The following is an 18,788-nucleotide window of genomic DNA, read 5'->3' on the forward strand; positions in this document are numbered from 1 at the left end:
CAGGGCAAACCACGCTGCTATGACAAAGTAATATGGGCATTCTAAGAAAGAAATTAGGCCAATGGCAGACCATGTATAATTTCAGAAAATATTTGCAGATGCATGCAGGGGAAGATAATGCACAGATGTAATAAATATGACAATACTTAAAACTTCAAGCAACATAAGGTAACAGACTATTGCTAGACAACTAGTTAAAATTGAGTACACAATGTTCTGTTCATAAAACTTTATTCGGATCACAAGAATCCATAAAAGCAAAATAGCATATTACAGTTTTAAAATTCCATATCACTTTTAAAACTAAAAAGAACACTAAATATATTAGTTAATTTGAATACATATACAATAAGTACCAGTGCCTTCATCGATTTAAGAACTTGCAATATTTGTGCAATACATTTGCCAAAGTACTTAAAAGGAAACTATCTATCACTCCATGATTTTGCCCTCCTTTTCTTGAAAGGGAACTAATGGGTAGACTCTACCAAAGTATCCAACCGTGCTAGTTACTTCAACTCTGAGCTCTAGCTTATGGATAATATTTATACTTACGCAGCTTACAACATTAGGTCTGTTCATATCTATTTCTCAATACCCAAGTGCCAAGTGTTATGCACAGAACAGATTACACAATGTAACGCTGCTGCCTGCAAAGCAGGCCTTGTTTTATCTTTTATTACACATTGATAAATGGAACTACAGAAATCATTTTACCACTGTACAATGTCCAAGTTTATACCTTTACTCTCTCATTTCGGGCATCATAAGTAGGAAGAAAACACTTGCGAATTAGAAATGCACAAGAGGACTAAATGAAAAGGAATAAAATATTGACTTCTTATGTGGTACTCAGCTATTTAGGTGATGTTTCATTGCAGAGCGGGAGCATAAGGAGGGTATAAACATCAGAATGTGGGACATTTCAGGATTTTGCATGGACTCCTTTCAGTTCTTAAGTCAAGTGAGTCAATGAGGTGGTGAGTTCCTTATTTTGTCTGAAAATACTGAACATAGATGTTATCAGAATTTCTCAGATCATGCTGTTTGAGGACAAAGAAGGATTTTCTTTGTCAGTTGAACAAGACTAAGGAGTTTTTATTTTATATGGTTTACCACTACCACATTTCTAAAGTTTTAAAAAAGAGAGGAAAGGTAAGCTTGCTGGTATTTGTTTCTTCGCTCATTCACCTTAAGTATGTAACAATGCACTGCTAAAGTTAACACTTCAGTAGACTGAACCTATCCTAAATATATATACCCTCGAGAATCTGCAGATGTGGGATAAAACAGTGTGGATTGAATAACTTAATTCAAAGGGAAATGTGTAAATGGGTTGTGCAACATCCACTCTGCAGCGATATATTGAATGCCCAAAGGACATTTTTTATCTCTCATTGCTCGATATATGTTTTCCTTTGAGATTGTTATTGTATATTTAGTGGTTTTCATTTTCTATGTTGTCCATACACTATATACATAAATAAACAAACTGCACACAAATTTATTTGTTTAATGGGACGACTTGGAAGTGCCGCAAAAGTCAAGAGAAATTGATTTGTAGAGTTAAAAGTTTCAGTGTCATGTCAAGAGGGTTTTCTCATTGCAAGTACATGCAAACGACACCAAGAAAAAGAGTAGTCTCAGTCCTGCGGAGGATGTGAGCATGAGCTACACACTGAGATCACGTAAGAAGTACAATTCGAAGACAGTAGCAGAAAGTCCTTAGCTGGAAGTAAAAAATGTTCTCTACAGCGCTGAACAACCTAACTGGCAAAATATCTTGTAAATAGATTTTGGAATACAAGCAGCACCTTAACATGAATGTCTATAAAGAATGAACCAATTACCAGGATCTGTAAAACATCTATAAATTGTCTTCAAAAGTTGTCATGCTCAATTGTGCAATCTTTTAGTTATTGTGCTTGCTTATTAGATTCACAGTGTACACTGCTTGCTGTATTCATGAGTGTGGTCTCATATCCTGCATTGCTTCCTATGAGATGAAGTTGGTCCTTCACATACTCTTCAAGAACCCTTTTAAGGTGCCCACACATAAATGGCCACTTCAGTAAGGGCTTTCAATAATTAAGTCCCTTAATGTTCTTTTGCTTTTATCCACTGATGTGTGCTTGAGCTGATGGTCACCAGTCTAATCGATGATCACTTCTCGTTCTTTTCCCTTGTCCACTTGATCATGGTTTCAGGTGATCGGTACAGGAAAATGAGTTTAGCAAAGAGCTGCTCCTCAAGGTCCAGGTCTCCAGTCTCTCTCACCAGGAATATATCCGTACAGAGTTTCAGAATACGGTCCACGTTAGGCAGCTCGTCGAACATGATGGATCGGGCAATGCCACTGAAGAATTCTCTGATAAATTTCCCAATGACCAGCACAACAGACATATAAAGGCCCACAATGCTAAAGGGGATGAGAAAGGAAAAGACAGTTAAGTGTGAATACTTAACATTCTGTCGGTGTACTCTATAAAGCCCACACTTAACCTCAAGATATTTTCTTATGCACTTAAAAGTTAACATTGTATTTTTTTGTTTGGGTGCCCTGCTTGTAGAACAATACTTTTAAGTAACCAAATGTTCCACCTTTCAACTTACATTGTCAACCATCTTGTTGTGATTTTAAACCCGAGATGGTTATGTAGGGCTGCAGGATTATAAGTATTCACACTTTGGCAGTATTTCTACAATCCCAACCTCTTCTGACTTTTTCAGTCTGACCCTGAGTTTTTTTTCTGTGAACTACAGATATTTGAGACAACTGGAGGGCTCCTGCAGTTGGAAGAATAAGGTTCCTCCTTATTTGGAGCTGTGCCCAGCAAAGCACAAAGTTGTGCTGGACTTAAGGTGCAACCAAAGTCTATCCATACCAGGCTATGAAGTGAGAGACGGCTGGTTGCAGTTGACTGTTTACCCCCTCTGATTCTAATCAAGCCACCCATAATTGGGGTCCTCCAAATCCTTCTGAGTACATATTTTATCAATTGCAGGCCTCAGAAATGGTCTTTGCCACCTGCTCCCAATGGCAAGATTTCTTGAAAGATCAAGTGATTTGACCTCTTTATCTAACTCGAGTGATAGGTAAATTAATTTTACAGTTATATTGTCCCTTTGGTCTTCTCGAAATTCTGTAATCCAAGAATCTTTGCGAGACAATTGTCAGTTTCTTGATTCAGTGTTGATTTTTCATGTGCTGAGAAGGAATCAATTTACCCCATGGAAAATACAGTCTGAAATACAAAGCTCTAAATTGTTGTTTGTGCATTATTTTAATATAAGATGCACTTACTTAAGCAATACTCATCTGACTTGCTTGACTAATAACACTGTTTGCATATTATTGCATATCTGACTGCCTCTCCCTAATCTTTCTCTTAAAGACTGGTAGGGCTGGTGAGCAGTAGATCACATATCTGTTCAGCTTCCCGATAACAAATGTGATACCCACAGCTTGTTCTGATTTATTACCAAGCAACACTTTACATGCAGAGACGTGGGAGCCCTAACACCTAACTAAAAGCCCCAGAAGGCAAAGTGATGCTGGCTAAAAATACCAGACTGTCTCGAAGGTATTATGGACTGCATGGGGCAACCTGGCAAATATCTGACCAACGGCCAGTGCTTAATTTGTGCCTGTGTTTGCCGGTGCTCAGTGTAGGCACTTATTTGTAAAAACCAGCACGTATTTAAAAGAATGTACCACTTGGTGGCACCGACTGTGTGCCTTTTATTTTTAGCACAGTGTATTAGTGGAACATTTCAGCTATTTTATATATCTTAAAAACATGATAAAACTAGGACTTAAACTTACATTTTAATATGACTTGTGGGAACTACCAGTGGACCTGCATTTTTTGTGCACTTCTTGAAAGATGGGCAGACTAGCTTTTAGGCACCCATAGGGAGTACAGCAGTGAGCCGCCAGCCCTCAATCACCACTAAAGACTGAATAGGAGTGTTTTCAACTCTTTTTTTAATTTAGCTTCACCTGAGATTAGTTCCAGATTTTCAGGCAGCTAGTTCCACAAACCTGCCACTTTGACAGTGAAGGAAGAACCTCCCCTCCACTGTCTCTGAAAAGGGGGAACCACTTTAAGTCCAGCAGTGCTAGGTCCTACCAGGTCTGTAATCCTTAACACGTTCATTAAGGTACGAAGGCTTCTTATTATAAAGGGCTTGGTGAGTTAGGGTCAGTGCCTTATACATTATGCGTTGTCAAACGGGCATGTAATGCAGTCTTTCCCGAAATAATGATACTCTTGAAAAGTAGTTGAAGGGACTGCTGACAGAACTGCACGGGGGACAATGCTACGAGAGAGACTTGCTTAGGAGCATGCCCTGACTGAGCTCAAATATGCAGTGCAGTTGTTAAGAGGGTTTTGGAGGTTTTGCTAGAGCAACACAAAAGGATAGACAGAATGCTGAACATTGTCAGACATTCACTCCCAGTCACCGGTCTGGTTTAAATCAATAATTTTTTTGCTCACCATGCCACCCCAGTTTGGAGTCGGCCAAATGCAAATTAGTCTTGACCCTGCTCCCCATGGGAACAGACCAGCCTGAACTGCCAAGCCAGGTCCTCCCTGGACCGGAAAACAAACATCTGGGAAATGGTTTTGGGTAGCACCCCTCACCCGTCAGGCTAGCTTGAATCCAGTGGCACAGTAAGCACTGGACCCACTTATGGTGACTATTGCAACACAGAATGATGATGGATGGAATGCTGAACATTCTCAAACATTCACCCTCAGTCACAGAGCTGGGTTAAATCCATTGTTTTTTTGCTCACAACGCCACCCCAGTTTGGTCCCAGCCATATGCAAATCAGTCTTGACCATGCTCCCCATGGGAACAGTTCAGCCAGAACTGCCACACCAGGTACTCCCTGGACCGGGAAACAAGCATCCGGTACCGGTTTGGGGGTATCACCACCTCATCAGCCAGGCTAGCTTGATCCATTCGTGTGGAATGCTCTTTGTCAAAAGGGGCTGTCAATTAAATGCCTGCAGACATGCGATTTTGTAACGCATTTGCTATATTCCTTATTGACACATACATCTTTAAAAGCCCAAGTCTCATCTCCAACGAGCTCACATGAAAGATTCAAGATACTTTGAGGATTAATACCCCCTTGACTGTGGGCCTAGTTGCCCCTTTTAATGAATGCCTCCTATGTATTTTTCGTCCTGATGACGACCTTGTTTTAAATAATACATACTTAGGGGGACAACATTACCTATGTGGACTGTGTTTTAATATATTGATGATGGATAGCAACACTCGCTCCACGGGTGCTAACTCGAAATATCCTACTTTCCCTATCAGCCACATATGTATATATTTCTGTGCATAGCATGTATGCACTTTTTGCACCAATAGTCACTTTCACTGTAACGTCACTCTCTAATGAATTGAATTGCATATCTCAAAGAATAAATTGAACAAAATGAATAAATAACTTTGAGTTAATTGTGTTAGTGGTGTTTGTACCCTGATCCTAACACTCTGTTGTGGTAGTCAAGGGCTACACTTCCACCATAGGGACCAGTTTTCTGTGAAAGAAAGAAAGCTTGAATCCAGAGGCATAGTGAGCACGTCTGGACATACCCTTCCCGCTTAGGGCAACCATACCAAAACAAAAAAGAAGATGTACAGAATTCTGAACATTGTCAAATATTCATCCCCATTGACAGATCTGGGTTAAACCCATGGTGAAGACTGGTTTGCATATGGCTGGGTCCAAACTGGGGAGGGATGGAAACAAAATTGTTCTGACTCAACAAGGAGTTTGAATGTGATTATTGTGACATGCTGTACTTAACTTCTAAACCTACCAATACTTCCTCGAGTAAAGTTTGACGTCTTACACAAGCCCTTTTTTGAGAGCAAGGAGTACAAAGAAAGTACTTTAATATCCAGCTGGAGCACAATAGTATCTGTGTCCAGGGAATGACCGTGTCAAGGGAACATACTGTTATATTACTGGGGAAGATTTTGAAATTGAAAGACTAGTTACAAAATTAAAGATGTACTTTGTTTATAGATTTTAATCATTGTGTATAACTGTATTACAAGCTTCACTGTAATGCTTTGTATATGCCAAGAGATGGTAATTCACTCTCTGAAGGACACACATTAATGTGGAAAGTAGTTGTCTTTGGAGATGTATTCATGAGATACAGATTTCAAATGTAGCTGGGATCGAGCAAATTGACAGTTCAAACCACTACGGTCATTAGATTGGCATAAACACCTCTAGACTAGGGTTCATAAATGTAAGGGTGCATAAAATATTCTCCCAGGATTGATTTACATTTCTCACATATTTATTAACATTCAGTGGCGTAGATAGGCCTACTGTCACCCGGGGCAGCCCCTAAGCTTAAGAAGGCACTTAAAACTTATCTTTTCAGAATTGCTTACTAATTTCTTCATTGAAAAAGAAAATTTCTGTTCTCTTCTTTCCCTTCGGCCACTTACCTGTTTCTTTTTACGCGCCAGGACACTCTGGTAGTATATGAGCGCGATATAAAACAGCTAAAATAAAATAAAATAAAATAAGCTTCCCGGTACAGGTTAAGAGCAGGGAGGGAGAGGGGGGTGGATGACGGCCCACTTGTTCTCAGGGCGGGTGGAGGATGAGGGTAGTCGACAGACACGACTTGCTCACCTCTGCCGTGCCCAGAGAGTGCCCCCCCCCCCCCAGTTACGACACTGTTAACAGTTAAGAAATATCTTTAATTTTGACCCTGCAGAAAGTGTACAGAGCTTACCTGTTCTGTAGTTACTGTCTGAACAAAATGTGGTTTCCCTATGCCAAGAATATAAATATTGTTGTCCAATATATTCCAGGTACAGAGCATACACCTCTATATACACATGAGCCCAGTCTATAGCACCATAGGGTGTGGGGGGGCAATAGTGTTGAAAGAACATTATCACTACTCAAAAATTGATAACAGGTCTGTACTTTTAACACTCAAATGGACCTGTAAAACAACATTGTCCCCGTGGTCAGCAAATTGGTTCATTTTCATATTACGTTTGGTGATCGATTTGGGAGATTAGTAATACACACAGAAGTTTTCCAAGAGAATTTGAATCCTCAGTAAGAACAACTTACAGTGTTGTTCAGTTACCAGGGCTCTAGACACCCTGCCAGTGTGAATGATGGCTTGAAGATGAATCCAATGTTCTGAGTGCAGTGGATTTGAGCAGTGTATATCTGCTTACATCTATCGTCAGTTGTACTGATTACTCTCAGAGATACATGGGCGACTAAATGATTATTATCTATTTCAATCTTGTGATGCCCATTTTGCCTCTGACTCTACTGCTAGCCAACTGCACACATCACTACTGATTCCACTTGATGTATAGGTTTTAAAGTATTTTGCATATCTGTCAAAATACATTAAAAGATGAGTGGGGGAAGTGTACCGTAAACAAATAATTAAATGTGACTATCCTTGTGGAATTCTCCTATTGGTTTCTCACTGTGCATTTCAGTCTTTGCAATATCTTGGCTGTACTAAGCCTCATGATTACTACAGCCATATTGACAATGCATCTTTTCGAACCTTCGACAAATGTCTGAAGATAAAAAAACTGTGAATTTGTTCTGTGTTGACTACGGATACTTAGCTCTGCCAAGCAACCAACATTTGTTATTGTAATGCTAAAGATACAATTCTGCTCACATAAATACATTTGCACTTGGGCCTGAAACAAATTTGACAAGGAGAAACAGAATTTCCGTAATTCTATTAAAGGATTGTAGGTATAAAAGGGATTGATTGTTTGCCATGAATCTGGGAAAGCTTACCCATATCCAGCCAAGAATCCCAGACTCTGCGGGCTAGCCTTGTCGTTGTAGATCACTAGTTCTATAGTCTTACTGCAGCCTTTACCAGAACCAGAACAGATTGGACTCCACTCCTGAAAGTTCCACCACTCTGTGACCTGGCTGGATGTTGAGTTCGTCGACAGATGTTGCAGCTTCATGGTCACATTACGGAAGAAGGCATATTTCTCCACATCTTCTGGCTTATGAGAATGAGCTGTGAATTGTGGTTCAGAAGGAAGGTTTAGTCATACATTGCGCTTTCTGGAACAAACACGTTTTTTTTCTAGTGTGGTGGGAGAGGTACAGAATAATGGCTGTATCAGTGATTGTGGAACCAAGAGACTTGAATTCTAATGTAGACTTTTGCGTTTGATGAAGGTGTGCTACCTATATCAGATAATCTTAAAGCCAAGTAGCTCAGTTCCCTTGCCTGGTAAAAAAGGGGGTCCTCAGAAAAGGCAATATGTAGAAAATTAAGGCAAGGTCACAAAAAACATGTTACAACTAAAATTAAATTAAAACAAGTGAATATGTAGAATGTTTACTTTAAGTAATAATGAAGACAGTTCATTACACACTGGAGACATACTTCTACATTATTATTCATTTCAACATGATTGGGATCAGGGTTGTGTTAGGGTAATGATACTGGTAAGTTTAGTGTTAAGGTTTGGGCCAGTGTTAGGCTCTATCAAGGGGTAGGGTTGCATATAGTGTTAGGGTGAGAGTCAAAATTATTTTTCAGAGATTCTTCATAACTGGTCGTATAATGTAAAATGCATTTTTGGGGGGTTATTCACAGTGATTTATTCTTAAATGTGTTTCTTGATTTTTGCTTTCTTCATTCTGACAGATATCCCTTAGGATCAGGGTCTATCCCAACTTAGAGCCTGCAATTAATTTCCATGGCCTCCATCACAATAAGCGGAGGAGCCCTCTTCTACAGGATTCTTTCTCTTTAGCCATGGTTGCCCTAAAGAAGGGAGTTATGAAGCAACTGCTATAGCAGCTGCAGCAGGGTTGAGGAATTTCTGGGGGTGGGAGCAGGGGGGTCTGTGTCTTGCTATAACATTGAATGATTTAATTGCGGTTTACGGCCTCCTCAAACTTCATCAGCCTCTCAAAGATGAGGAGAAAAAACAGAGACTGTGAACAAGAGAGGGAAAGAGAGAGACAGCAGAAGAAATATAGACAATTGAAATGACAAACAGAAGTGAGAGGGAAAAATGGAAAGAAAATGTGAGGGAAAGCAGGAGAGGAAATGTAAGAAAAAGAAAGAGATCCAGAGAAAAGATGGAAATAATGTAATGAAGGGAAAAATAAAAGAACTCAGTAACAAACACAATAGAAGGAAAAAGATTAAAAAAGCAAATTGAAAGGAAGAAGCAATAAGGAAATAAAAGGTAAAAGTAGTGAAAGGAAAAAGAAAGTTATGAAGAAGGACAGAAAGAAAAAAAATGAAGGATGATCAAAGATATGCACAAAAGGCAGACACATTTAAAGAAGGAAAGAACAATGTAAATAAATATAGAAAAATGGAAGACAAGATATAATGACAATAGAAAGAAATATTAAAACAAAAATAAAGAATGAAACATGTAAATAAGAAAGATGAAGATGGAACAAGGAAAGAAAGTTGGAAAAAGGAAGACAGAATAAGGGAGCAAACAATAGAGAACTCGAAAGAAAGGCAGAAGCAAAAATAAAAAATTAACCAGGTAATGTTGGGGGGGCGGGGTCACTTGCTTTCAATACGTTTCACTCTCTCAGTGCCATTCAGGATGTTTCAAATTGGGTTTTTAAACAATATTTCTGGCAACTCCCTTGGCCCCAAGCCTGCCCTCCTTTCACCTCCTACTGCTCTTACCTTGCTGCTGTTACCTCAATTTCCTACCTTCCCCATTGGCCAGAATATCCTCCTCGTGCCTGGTTTTCTTTGAGAACTACCAGTGGTGGATTCTCCATTGCGGTGGTAGGGCACTGCCCCATCAATTCTGAGTTACCACAAACCCTAATTTCAAGTTTCCTTAGTGTGTCTTAAATTAAATGTTTTTTTTTGCCCCTGCCACGGTGCTCTTTTATTTGCATTGTGGGCCAAGCGCCTTACTTTGTTAGTTAGACTGATTGGGGAGTGACAGCAAGAAGGTCCCGACTCTGTAATTAATGTAATGTACGTTTATTTTTATATAGCGCAGCTATCACTCCATGGAGCATCTTGGCGCTAAGAGATAGCTGGACATGCACTGGATCAACTGCTCATCTAGGGACACCAGTCTTTTCATATTAGCCCTTTACAGATTGTGTCTGGTAAGCTAAAAATCCAAGTTTTCAGTGATTTCCTAAACACTGATTCTGAGGTGGTTTGGCGAAGGGGCGGGGGCAGTTGGTTCCAGGCCTTTGAACCCAAAACAGCCAGGGCCTTTCCTCCTTTGGTTTTTAATCTGAAAGTAGGGATGGTCAACAGATTGGCGTTTGAGGATCTCAAATTACGTGAGGGGAGGTATCGTTCAAACAGCCTCTGAAGATATCTGGGCCCTCGTGAGTAATAGGCCCTAAATGTGATCAGTAGGACTTTGAACAGTACTCTTTTGCGGATCGGTAGCCAGTGGAGGGCGTTCATCGCCGCTGTGGCCGAAGTTCTCCTACGCCATCTCAGCACCAGTCTGGCTGCGGCATGCTGGACCATCTGCAGTTTATGCACCACAACTTTATTGGTTCCTGCATACAGACTGTTACAATAGTCCAGCCTGGATGTTATAAGTGCCACCGCCACTATTTTTCGAGCTGAGAGTGGTAATAGATCGAAAAAATTTCTCAGGCCTTTTATGATGCTAAAACCGGTCCCTGCCACGGCCAAGGCCTGTTGTTTAAAAGATAAATTAGCATCAAACTTGATCCCTAGATTCCTAACTTCATTGATAGTGTTTGGAGGGACAGTGGCATCTTCAGGCCACCACTGCTTAGGTCTGAAAGTATTGTCTTGGCCAAGGGGAAGAATTTCGGTTTTTCCTGAATTACATTTCAGATGATTATTTCTCATCCATTCAAAGATGGCTGTGAGGCAGTTTTTCAGATTTTCTTCAGCCTTTGTTGTATCATCGTCCAGCACCAGGATGAGCTGCGTATCATACGCATATGAAATGGTGTTTATTTTGAAGGAAGATATCAGTGCAATCAGGGGGGCTATATATACATTAAAAAGCGTTGGGCTCAAGCAAGTTCCCTGCGGAACCCCGGAGGTAAGCTGTTTTTCCACCAAACTGAAATGGCCTGGTGTGATCACTTGCCGCCTATTTTCCAAGAAGTTTTTAATCCAGGCCAATACATTTCCTGCTATACCAGCCGCGGCTAGACGGTCTACAAGGATGGTATGCGAGACCGTATCAAAAGCCACGGACAGGTCTAATAGCACCAGGACGGCCTTCTTTCCTTGGTCCATAGCAGCTCGCAGTGTTTCTGTGGTAAAAAGGAGGGCTGACTCTGTAGAATGTTGGGCTCTAAAACCTGCTTGATTAGGGTGTCATGCGTTGCTTTCTTCCAAAAAGGATGTTAACTGTCTATTCACAAATTTCTCTCTGTTAATTTGCAAAGAGCTGGCAGCAGCGAGATGGGTCGTAGGTTTGATAGCGTAGTAGGGTCCGCTAGCTGTTTTTTTTGTAGGGGCTTTACCGCCGCCAGTTTCCATTCTACAGGAATTGAGGCCTGATCAAGTGAAGAATTTATAATATTATTTATGGTGGGGATGACAATGTCCACCATAGACTGCAGGACCAAGGGCGGACACGGGTCAAACGGGAACCTGATTTAATGGCCAGTATGGCTTTGCGTGTTTCCTCCAAATTAATCGGAGAGAACGGGTTCATATTGGAAGTGTCTAATCCTGCCCTGGTGTCCCCTTTTGAGTCCAGAGAAATTGGAGGGGGAAAGTCTTTAATTTTGGTATGGATTTTTTCCTCGAAAAAATCAGCTATGGTGTTACAAAGTTTTTGGGAGGGGGGGATTTCTTTCAGGAGAGTTTTGGGATTCATAAAAGTGTTTACTATCTTGAACATTTCTTTTTGTTTGTTCTTAATATTGTTTATGGCTTCCGTGTAGAAGTCGGTTTTTGCAGTTTTTATCAGGGCATGATATGGTCGCATTGCGGCTTTGTACGTATTTAGGTAATTTCTATCATAGATTTGACGCCATCTTCGCTCTAGAACCCTCTCTTCCCCTTGCTTATTTTTTAAAAGCAAAGAGAACCATGGTGCAGATGTTTTCTTATTTCGTGCTTCCTTTCTGGGGGGAGGGGGGGGGGGGGGGGGGACCTGGCTCCTTACTGAGTTTGGTTATCCAGTCCCCGAAAGATTGGTTGTCCTTAATTGGGTCTCCTATCAAGGAGGGTCTCATTTCTAGGGCTTTATTCATAAAGTCGAGGTGTCCTATGATGTTTTTCCAGCCGGGTTTTCCCTGCGGGGGTGCTATTGCTTTTACTGTACTTTTGCCCACTAGGGCCTCCTTAGGTAGGAGTTCGAACGGGATAAAGTTATGGTCTGTCCATGTTTGTGTCAGGGGCCGTTTTACCATCATTATTCCTAAATTGGAGCAGATACAGTCGAGGATGTGGCCTGCTCTGTGTGTCCCGTCTATTATGAGCTGGGCTAGGCCTAGGATACTCATTATGTCCTTAAAGCAGGTTGCTGCTGAATCTGTGGGGGAGTCGAGATGTAGGTTAATGTCTCCCAGAAGTGTAAAATTTGCAAACCTAAGAGTCAGGTTATTGAGTACTTCCCCATTGCTCTCCAAGAATTCCTTTTGCTGCCCTGGAGGACGGTATATTAAAGCTCCTGCAAAGGTAAACGAGTCATGGACCTTTATTGAGAAACTCATACTCTCTGCTCCTTTGAGGTCCGGGAGGTCGTATGTTAGACCCTCCAGAGTGTCCTGATAGGCTATTGCAAGGCCTCCTCCACGTTGTTTCGGTCTGTCTGCCCTTGAAATAAGATAGCCAGGGGGGGGAGAGCGTTTGTAATGTCCGGGTTACACCAGGCTTTCAGCCATGTCTCAATTATGAAGAGACAGTCTAAATCCCCTTCAGTTATAAGATCAAAAATGTGCAGAGCGTGCTTGCTCATTGATCTTGCGTTTATGAGCCCGCCAGTAGGCCTTTGGGACAACTATTTTTCAGTGCCAAATTGCAAGCCCCAAACGTTTTCTTGCATTGGTTGCAGCTCAGTTTCCCCTCCCAGTTTGCCATGTTCAGGGTCTGAGTGCATGTGTTAGGGCCGGTATTGAGTGATAGTATAAAGTCCCTTGTCAGCGGGTGAGTAAGACGTAGAGTGGCAGCATATTTGTCCCTGGGCCCGGTCGTGGCGCGGACGGGCGCAGACGGGCTTTCCTTCGGCGTGCCTTTGGCGCACCAGTGGCGCGCCCGCTGCGCGCGTCTGCTGTGCGTCCACATCGTCTGTTCTTTATATGGGGGGAGAGAAAGACTAGACCGTAACCTCGCCCAAAGATGGCCTCCACTGATGTGCCCCCGGAAGTGGGTTGACTCACTCCCCGTGTGGCGCGCTTGTAGCTGCCCTCCACGAAAAAAGGCCCGGGCTGCGGTGGACCGGGGAGAGAAAGCGGCGATTTTAAAAGTAAGTGACAGTAATTATTTTACCAATACACTGTTCCACATATGATTACCTTGAAAGGAAGTGCACATGTTGGGTTGGATCCGTGTCCACTCAAAACCTCTCCTACCCGCACACTCTTAGGAAGCTGAGGGACCACAACCCTCTGGTCTCGTAAGGAGCTCTTGGTTCACCTGCCACAACCAATCCTGGTGCTGCTCTCAAGCTGTTTAATAATATAAACAGCATGGGTGCAGAGTCTGACCTGCTTCAGGAGCCAGGTGGCAGGCCTCTAGTCCAGCGACTGGTCTATGCACAAAGCAAGTTGCCTGAGGTTCACAGAACATGGCCAATCATGTTGTGGTTTATTTTGAAGCCATACAGTGATTGGCGATGTTGTGCCCCTTTGACTTTCACGCTTCCCCTTACCCCTAGCACCAGTAACTGCACTGGGCACAAGGCCGCATAAGAGAGCGGTTGCTCAATTTTTGTTTTCTAGCCTGCATCAAAGCCCGTGTCCCTGTGCCCCAGCCTGAGAGCAGTCCCGGTCTACTTTCGACATTTCGATTCGGTCTTGTGGCGGCAGCCATTAGGCTGTGTTAGGAAACAGTGATTGCATAAATATACGTTAAATGTAGGTTAAAAAAATTCTCAATAAAGGAGTTGCCCTCAATCCTCCTCCTCACCTTCTTTATAGCTACGTCTAATATTAAATAAACTTTTCCAAAGTAAAATGGGCATTTCATGATCCTTTTGAAGATGGTCAAAATTATTTTAAACTGACTGGAAGCCTGGAATGTGTTGCATTTTTGCAATAAAGTTTACTGTAATTATCATTTAAAACACTTTTTTTTACTAGTTTCATGTAGTCTTACAAGCAGCTGACATCAGTAATGTGTTCATTAGCTATGTGTTTTGAACATTACTAAGGTCTGTGGAAGAGGTGCAGTGCCCCTATCACTTGTGTTCTCCCCTTCACACTACTTCCCTCTGTAGTCTCTCTGTCAGATACTCTTTTTCTCTCCAAATCCTTCTGGAATCCCCTACCTGCATGTCTCTCACGCCACTGCAAGCGTCATTTCATCTCCTGCCCATCTCCATCACGCATTCAACACACCTAATCATTTATAGGAAATGTACTGTGTTATGTTTTTCTTTGGCACTGTTCATATTTTAGCAACTGAGTGTCCTCATTCACATGCTTTTCCAAAATTACAATTGGCACACGTGTCCCTCGCTCTGTCAGCTAACCAGAGAGGCCAAAGGTTGGATGTGTTTGTAGTGTGAACACCTTTATGACCCACTGACAGGCACTGTGGACAGGGTTATGCTTGTGGGTGTAAGATAGCATGCCTCAGTGAACAGAGATTTCTTGCAAGTATATGTTCCTGTCACAGACTACTAGCACAGCTTCCTAATGTTGGGATATTTGATGATGGTGTGGCGCCTGTGTAGTGAGCTGGGGTGTAGACAGCTGGGGTATGGTGGAGGTGTGTTATTGGTTGTGATATGTTGTAGATTTTATGGTGGAATTTAGTAGGCATAGTGAGGTATGTGAGGTGACGAGTGACACCTTGAACTCATATCACAAATATTTAGTAAAATATTTTTATTTGTAATTGTAATTTGTAAACAATTTTTCCTATGAAATATTTACAGGAAAAGTATCACCTGTCAGAGTTTTGAAACCTGTTTAAAGCCTGTCCTTTTCCATGGGCTGCATGAGAGTTCCTTAAGCTCCTTTGAAACGAGTGTGCAGATTTCCGAAGGAGCAGCCTCATATAACAGCAGTGGCTACTTTGTTATGAGAAGTAGCATGAGAACACTCTGCAGAGGTATTGCTTCTATCTAGAGCATCTATCATATCTGCACATTGTTGGATTCTAGAGAACAACATGGGTCGTGGTTTAGTTCTTCAATATTTGATTTTTCAGTTGGAAGCATAATACTGACTGGTAAGAATGACTGCAGGGCTATTTACTGTTGCAACACCATTAATGCGTCAGATTTTTTGTACCTGCCGCCCGCCACGGATGTGCTTTATTTACAATACAGTGCTCCATGGCGCAAGGATTCTCGGATGCATCAGAAATTCTGACCCATCTTTTCATGCTGAAATGACGCATTGGAGGTGGTCATAAAAATGATGCAACTCTAGAAATGCGTCAGAACCCAGAGGAGAGTCCATGTTAAAAGCCCTCAGTCAATCCTTGCGTTGAGTTTGAGACAGCGTTGGGATTTTGATGCAGTAAAAAGTTGTAAACTTCACGGTGTCAGTTCTAAGTGGTTTTAAACGTGGGAATGCCTACCCTGAATACATTATACCTGGCGCAGGTATATTGTGATGCAGGCCTCTACAAACTGACACATTAGGCCCGATGTACCAGATTGTAAATATGGAGCAATGTGAAGCACTGATTGCGCTGCCACTGCGTCAAAAAAAATACGCTGCGACAGTGCTAGCTGCTTGTAAATATGCCACTGCTTTTCTAATGGCTAAAATTATGTTTGAACAAAAAAAATAATGTAAGCCGAAATAGCTTCAGTTTGCTCTGTTTGCAGTATCAGACCAATTGTCTGCCTCTACCTTTAACTGGTCCTCTATATATATGGGAACCGATTGTCCAATCATGTATTGCCGATGAATAGAGGGCGGACCAGACTGAAGCTGGTCCTCAGTACACCCATAGAAATAAGTATGTTTTTTTCTTTCATCACATTAATAGCAGAGTGACATGGCATTGGTCCTGAAGAATGCCACAGACCTCTGGTCATTTGGGCAGAAACATGTTGACCTAGTCAGATAGAGAACATCCTTACCCCTATCGTCTACACTGTTTTTTTAATCCTACCCAAAGGGGATACTCATTAAAATATTTTTACCCATATGAGATGGTTTTAATGCACTTTTGATATTATTTTTGCCCCTCACTCACACAAAGCATTGGAGTGAAAAACACCTGACGCTCCTCTCATGAGGGAGAGTTGTAGCCCACGCAGTGCACTTTGTGGGCACTGTGTGCAAGAGGGAACCCAATCAATCAATCAATCAATGCATTTGTAAAGCGTGCTACTCACCCGTGAGGGTATCAAGGCGCTGAAGGAAGGGGGGGTGCCGCTACTGCTCGAATAGCCAGGCCTTGAGGTGTCTCCTGAAGGTGAGATGGTCCTGGGTCAGTCGTAGGTGTGTGGGTAGGGAGTTCCATGTCTTGGCTGCCAGGTAGGAGAACGATCTTCCTCCGGTGGTGGCTCTGCGAACCCGTGGGACGGTGGCGAGGCTGTTGGAGCGGAGCTGGCGGGTGGGGGAGTAGAACGAGAGGCCGTTGTTGAGCCCCATGTTGTGGAGCGCTTTGTGTGCGTGGGTGAGCAGCCTGAACGTGATCCTCTTGCTGACGGGGAGCCAGTGCAGGTTTCTCAGGTGGGCGGATATGTGGACTGTGGCGAGGGATGACGAGGATGAGTCGTGCGGAGGCGTTCTGAATGCGTTGAAGGCGTTTCTGAAGTTTGGCTGTAGTTCCTGCGTATAGGGCGTTCCCGTACTCCAGTCGGCTGGTGACGAGGGCATGGTGACGGTCTTTCTGGTTTCGGTGGGGATCCACCGGAAGATCTTTCGGAGCATGCGCAGGGTGTTGAAGCATGAGGAAGAGACTGCATTGACTTGCTTGGTCATTGTGAGGGAGGAGTCCAGGGTTAATCCCAGGTTGCGTGCGTGGTCCGTGGATGTCGGTGCGGTGCCCAGCGTCGTGGGCCACCAGGAGTCGTCCCAGGCGGATGATGAATCATGTCACCCAAACTCGTGAGTGAGGGTTATCGTCTTTAAAAAGCAAATGCCCTTCCTTTTTAGTTCTGTTTGTGCACATTTGTATTCACATTCTAGTTAGCACATTCTAATTAGGACACCATCCGGTTACCTTTTGTGTGTATTAGTGAAGACATGATAACATAGGTGAGGAGACAGGCTATACTACATTTTTCATATTCTTTAGCACATACTAAGAGATCTGGCTGTATGGTGTATTGGAATCTGTGAAATACAGGATTGTGGAAAATGACATTAACAACTAGACCGCTAAATCACCTGTGTAATCAAGTCCCAGTTAGGAAGTTTATGTCCGTGAAAGCATAGGCAGCAGGACTATTTATGCCTGAGGAATGTATTCAGTAATTGCCTTCCAGCTTTCAGTTAGTTCTACAGCTTTTTGTTCTAGTTAGTTTGGCACTGTTCTCTTGTTTCCCTCACCTTTGTTGTTTTCTTTATTTCCAGGTTTCCTCAGGTTGGTGGGATTACATAGGTTATATTATTCTTTCATTTTCCTTGTGCAATACCTCTTCCAGAAGTTTAAACTCTCCTTGGGATCTAGGGGCTTCAAACCTCTATTCAAGTTCGCCATAGGATTCAAAAAAGCTCAGTGGATCGAGAGGTTTGGTAAGCAAAAAGTACTATTCTATATTTGCTTGGGTACTTCCTGTAATATACCTTCTTTACTGTTGTATTTTTTTTTACCATCAAGCCCGTATTACCTGCTGAGCCTATGAATTGCAACTCCGCATGATTAGAAACCATTACAGGAATGGTGGCCTGCTGGGATCACGTCTCTGATCACATTTTTAATGTATATATATTTTCTTTAAATGCAGCCCATTTTCCCTTAAGGAAACCGGACTGCATTTAAAAAGAAAAGTTTTTTTTTTTTTAAGTTTCTTTGAGAGTTGGCAGGGGTCCCCCAGAGTACTGCCTTCTCAACAAAAACATTTTTTGTTTTTTAAATTCACAAAGTGCAAGTGGTTCCAACAGGACATCTTGCCTTTTGGGAATGTGCTACCGCCCCAACTCAGGAGTCTGTACCTTTTCAATGTTTTGTGATATTGATACAACCCTTAACGAATCGCATTTGGTAAGAACACCGTAAACCTATGCCCACCAAACAGCAATTTGTTATGGGTTTCAAAACCCATTTTGAGACTCCGTAACCTGTTACTGATTCACAAAATGGGTTTAAAATGTTAGGATTAGGTCCCCAGTCCTCTTTTGTTGACCATGTCCAATACCATCACATGACACACCAGTAGCATAAAAAGGAGTCCTACCCTTATGTCAATGCTTGTTATTGCGATCTGTGGGTTCCTGCATCCTGGCTCCAGGCTTTCCTGTTGATTGCAGCTGTCTTTGCACGGGCTCGTGCAGAGACTTGGATATTCCCCTTTTTTCTTAGCTTTTTCATCCCCCTCCTTGTTCAGTTCCTGGTCCTGGTGCTTTATTTCATGTAATCTCCCTTTCCTGCCCGTCCCGTTCATTCGTGAGTTACCTATTTAGTTAGTCTTTAGTTAGC

The 18,788-nt window shown here is 42.3% G+C and overlaps 1 protein-coding gene across 1 annotated transcript in view; it reads right to left on the reverse strand.

The window, feature by feature from the left end:
• Window positions 1-241: 241 nt before the first annotated feature.
• The window catches only part of LOC147706209 (piezo-type mechanosensitive ion channel component 2-like), a 612,835-nt gene continuing 594,288 nt past the window's right edge, over window positions 242-18,788 (reverse strand). Inside the window, exons 49-50 of the mRNA XM_086929599.1 lie at window positions 7,841-8,075; window positions 242-2,419 (exon numbers count right to left, since the gene is read on the reverse strand). Of these exons, the coding sequence (XP_086785725.1) occupies window positions 2,164-2,419; window positions 7,841-8,075 (491 nt within the window). The 3' untranslated portion in view covers window positions 242-2,163. The remainder of the gene's footprint in view (window positions 2,420-7,840; window positions 8,076-18,788) is intronic.

This window comes from Lissotriton vulgaris, chromosome 7 (genome assembly GCF_964263255.1).
Source record: "Lissotriton vulgaris chromosome 7, aLisVul1.2, whole genome shotgun sequence".
In the NCBI taxonomy this organism is placed as follows: domain Eukaryota; kingdom Metazoa; phylum Chordata; class Amphibia; order Caudata; family Salamandridae; genus Lissotriton; species Lissotriton vulgaris.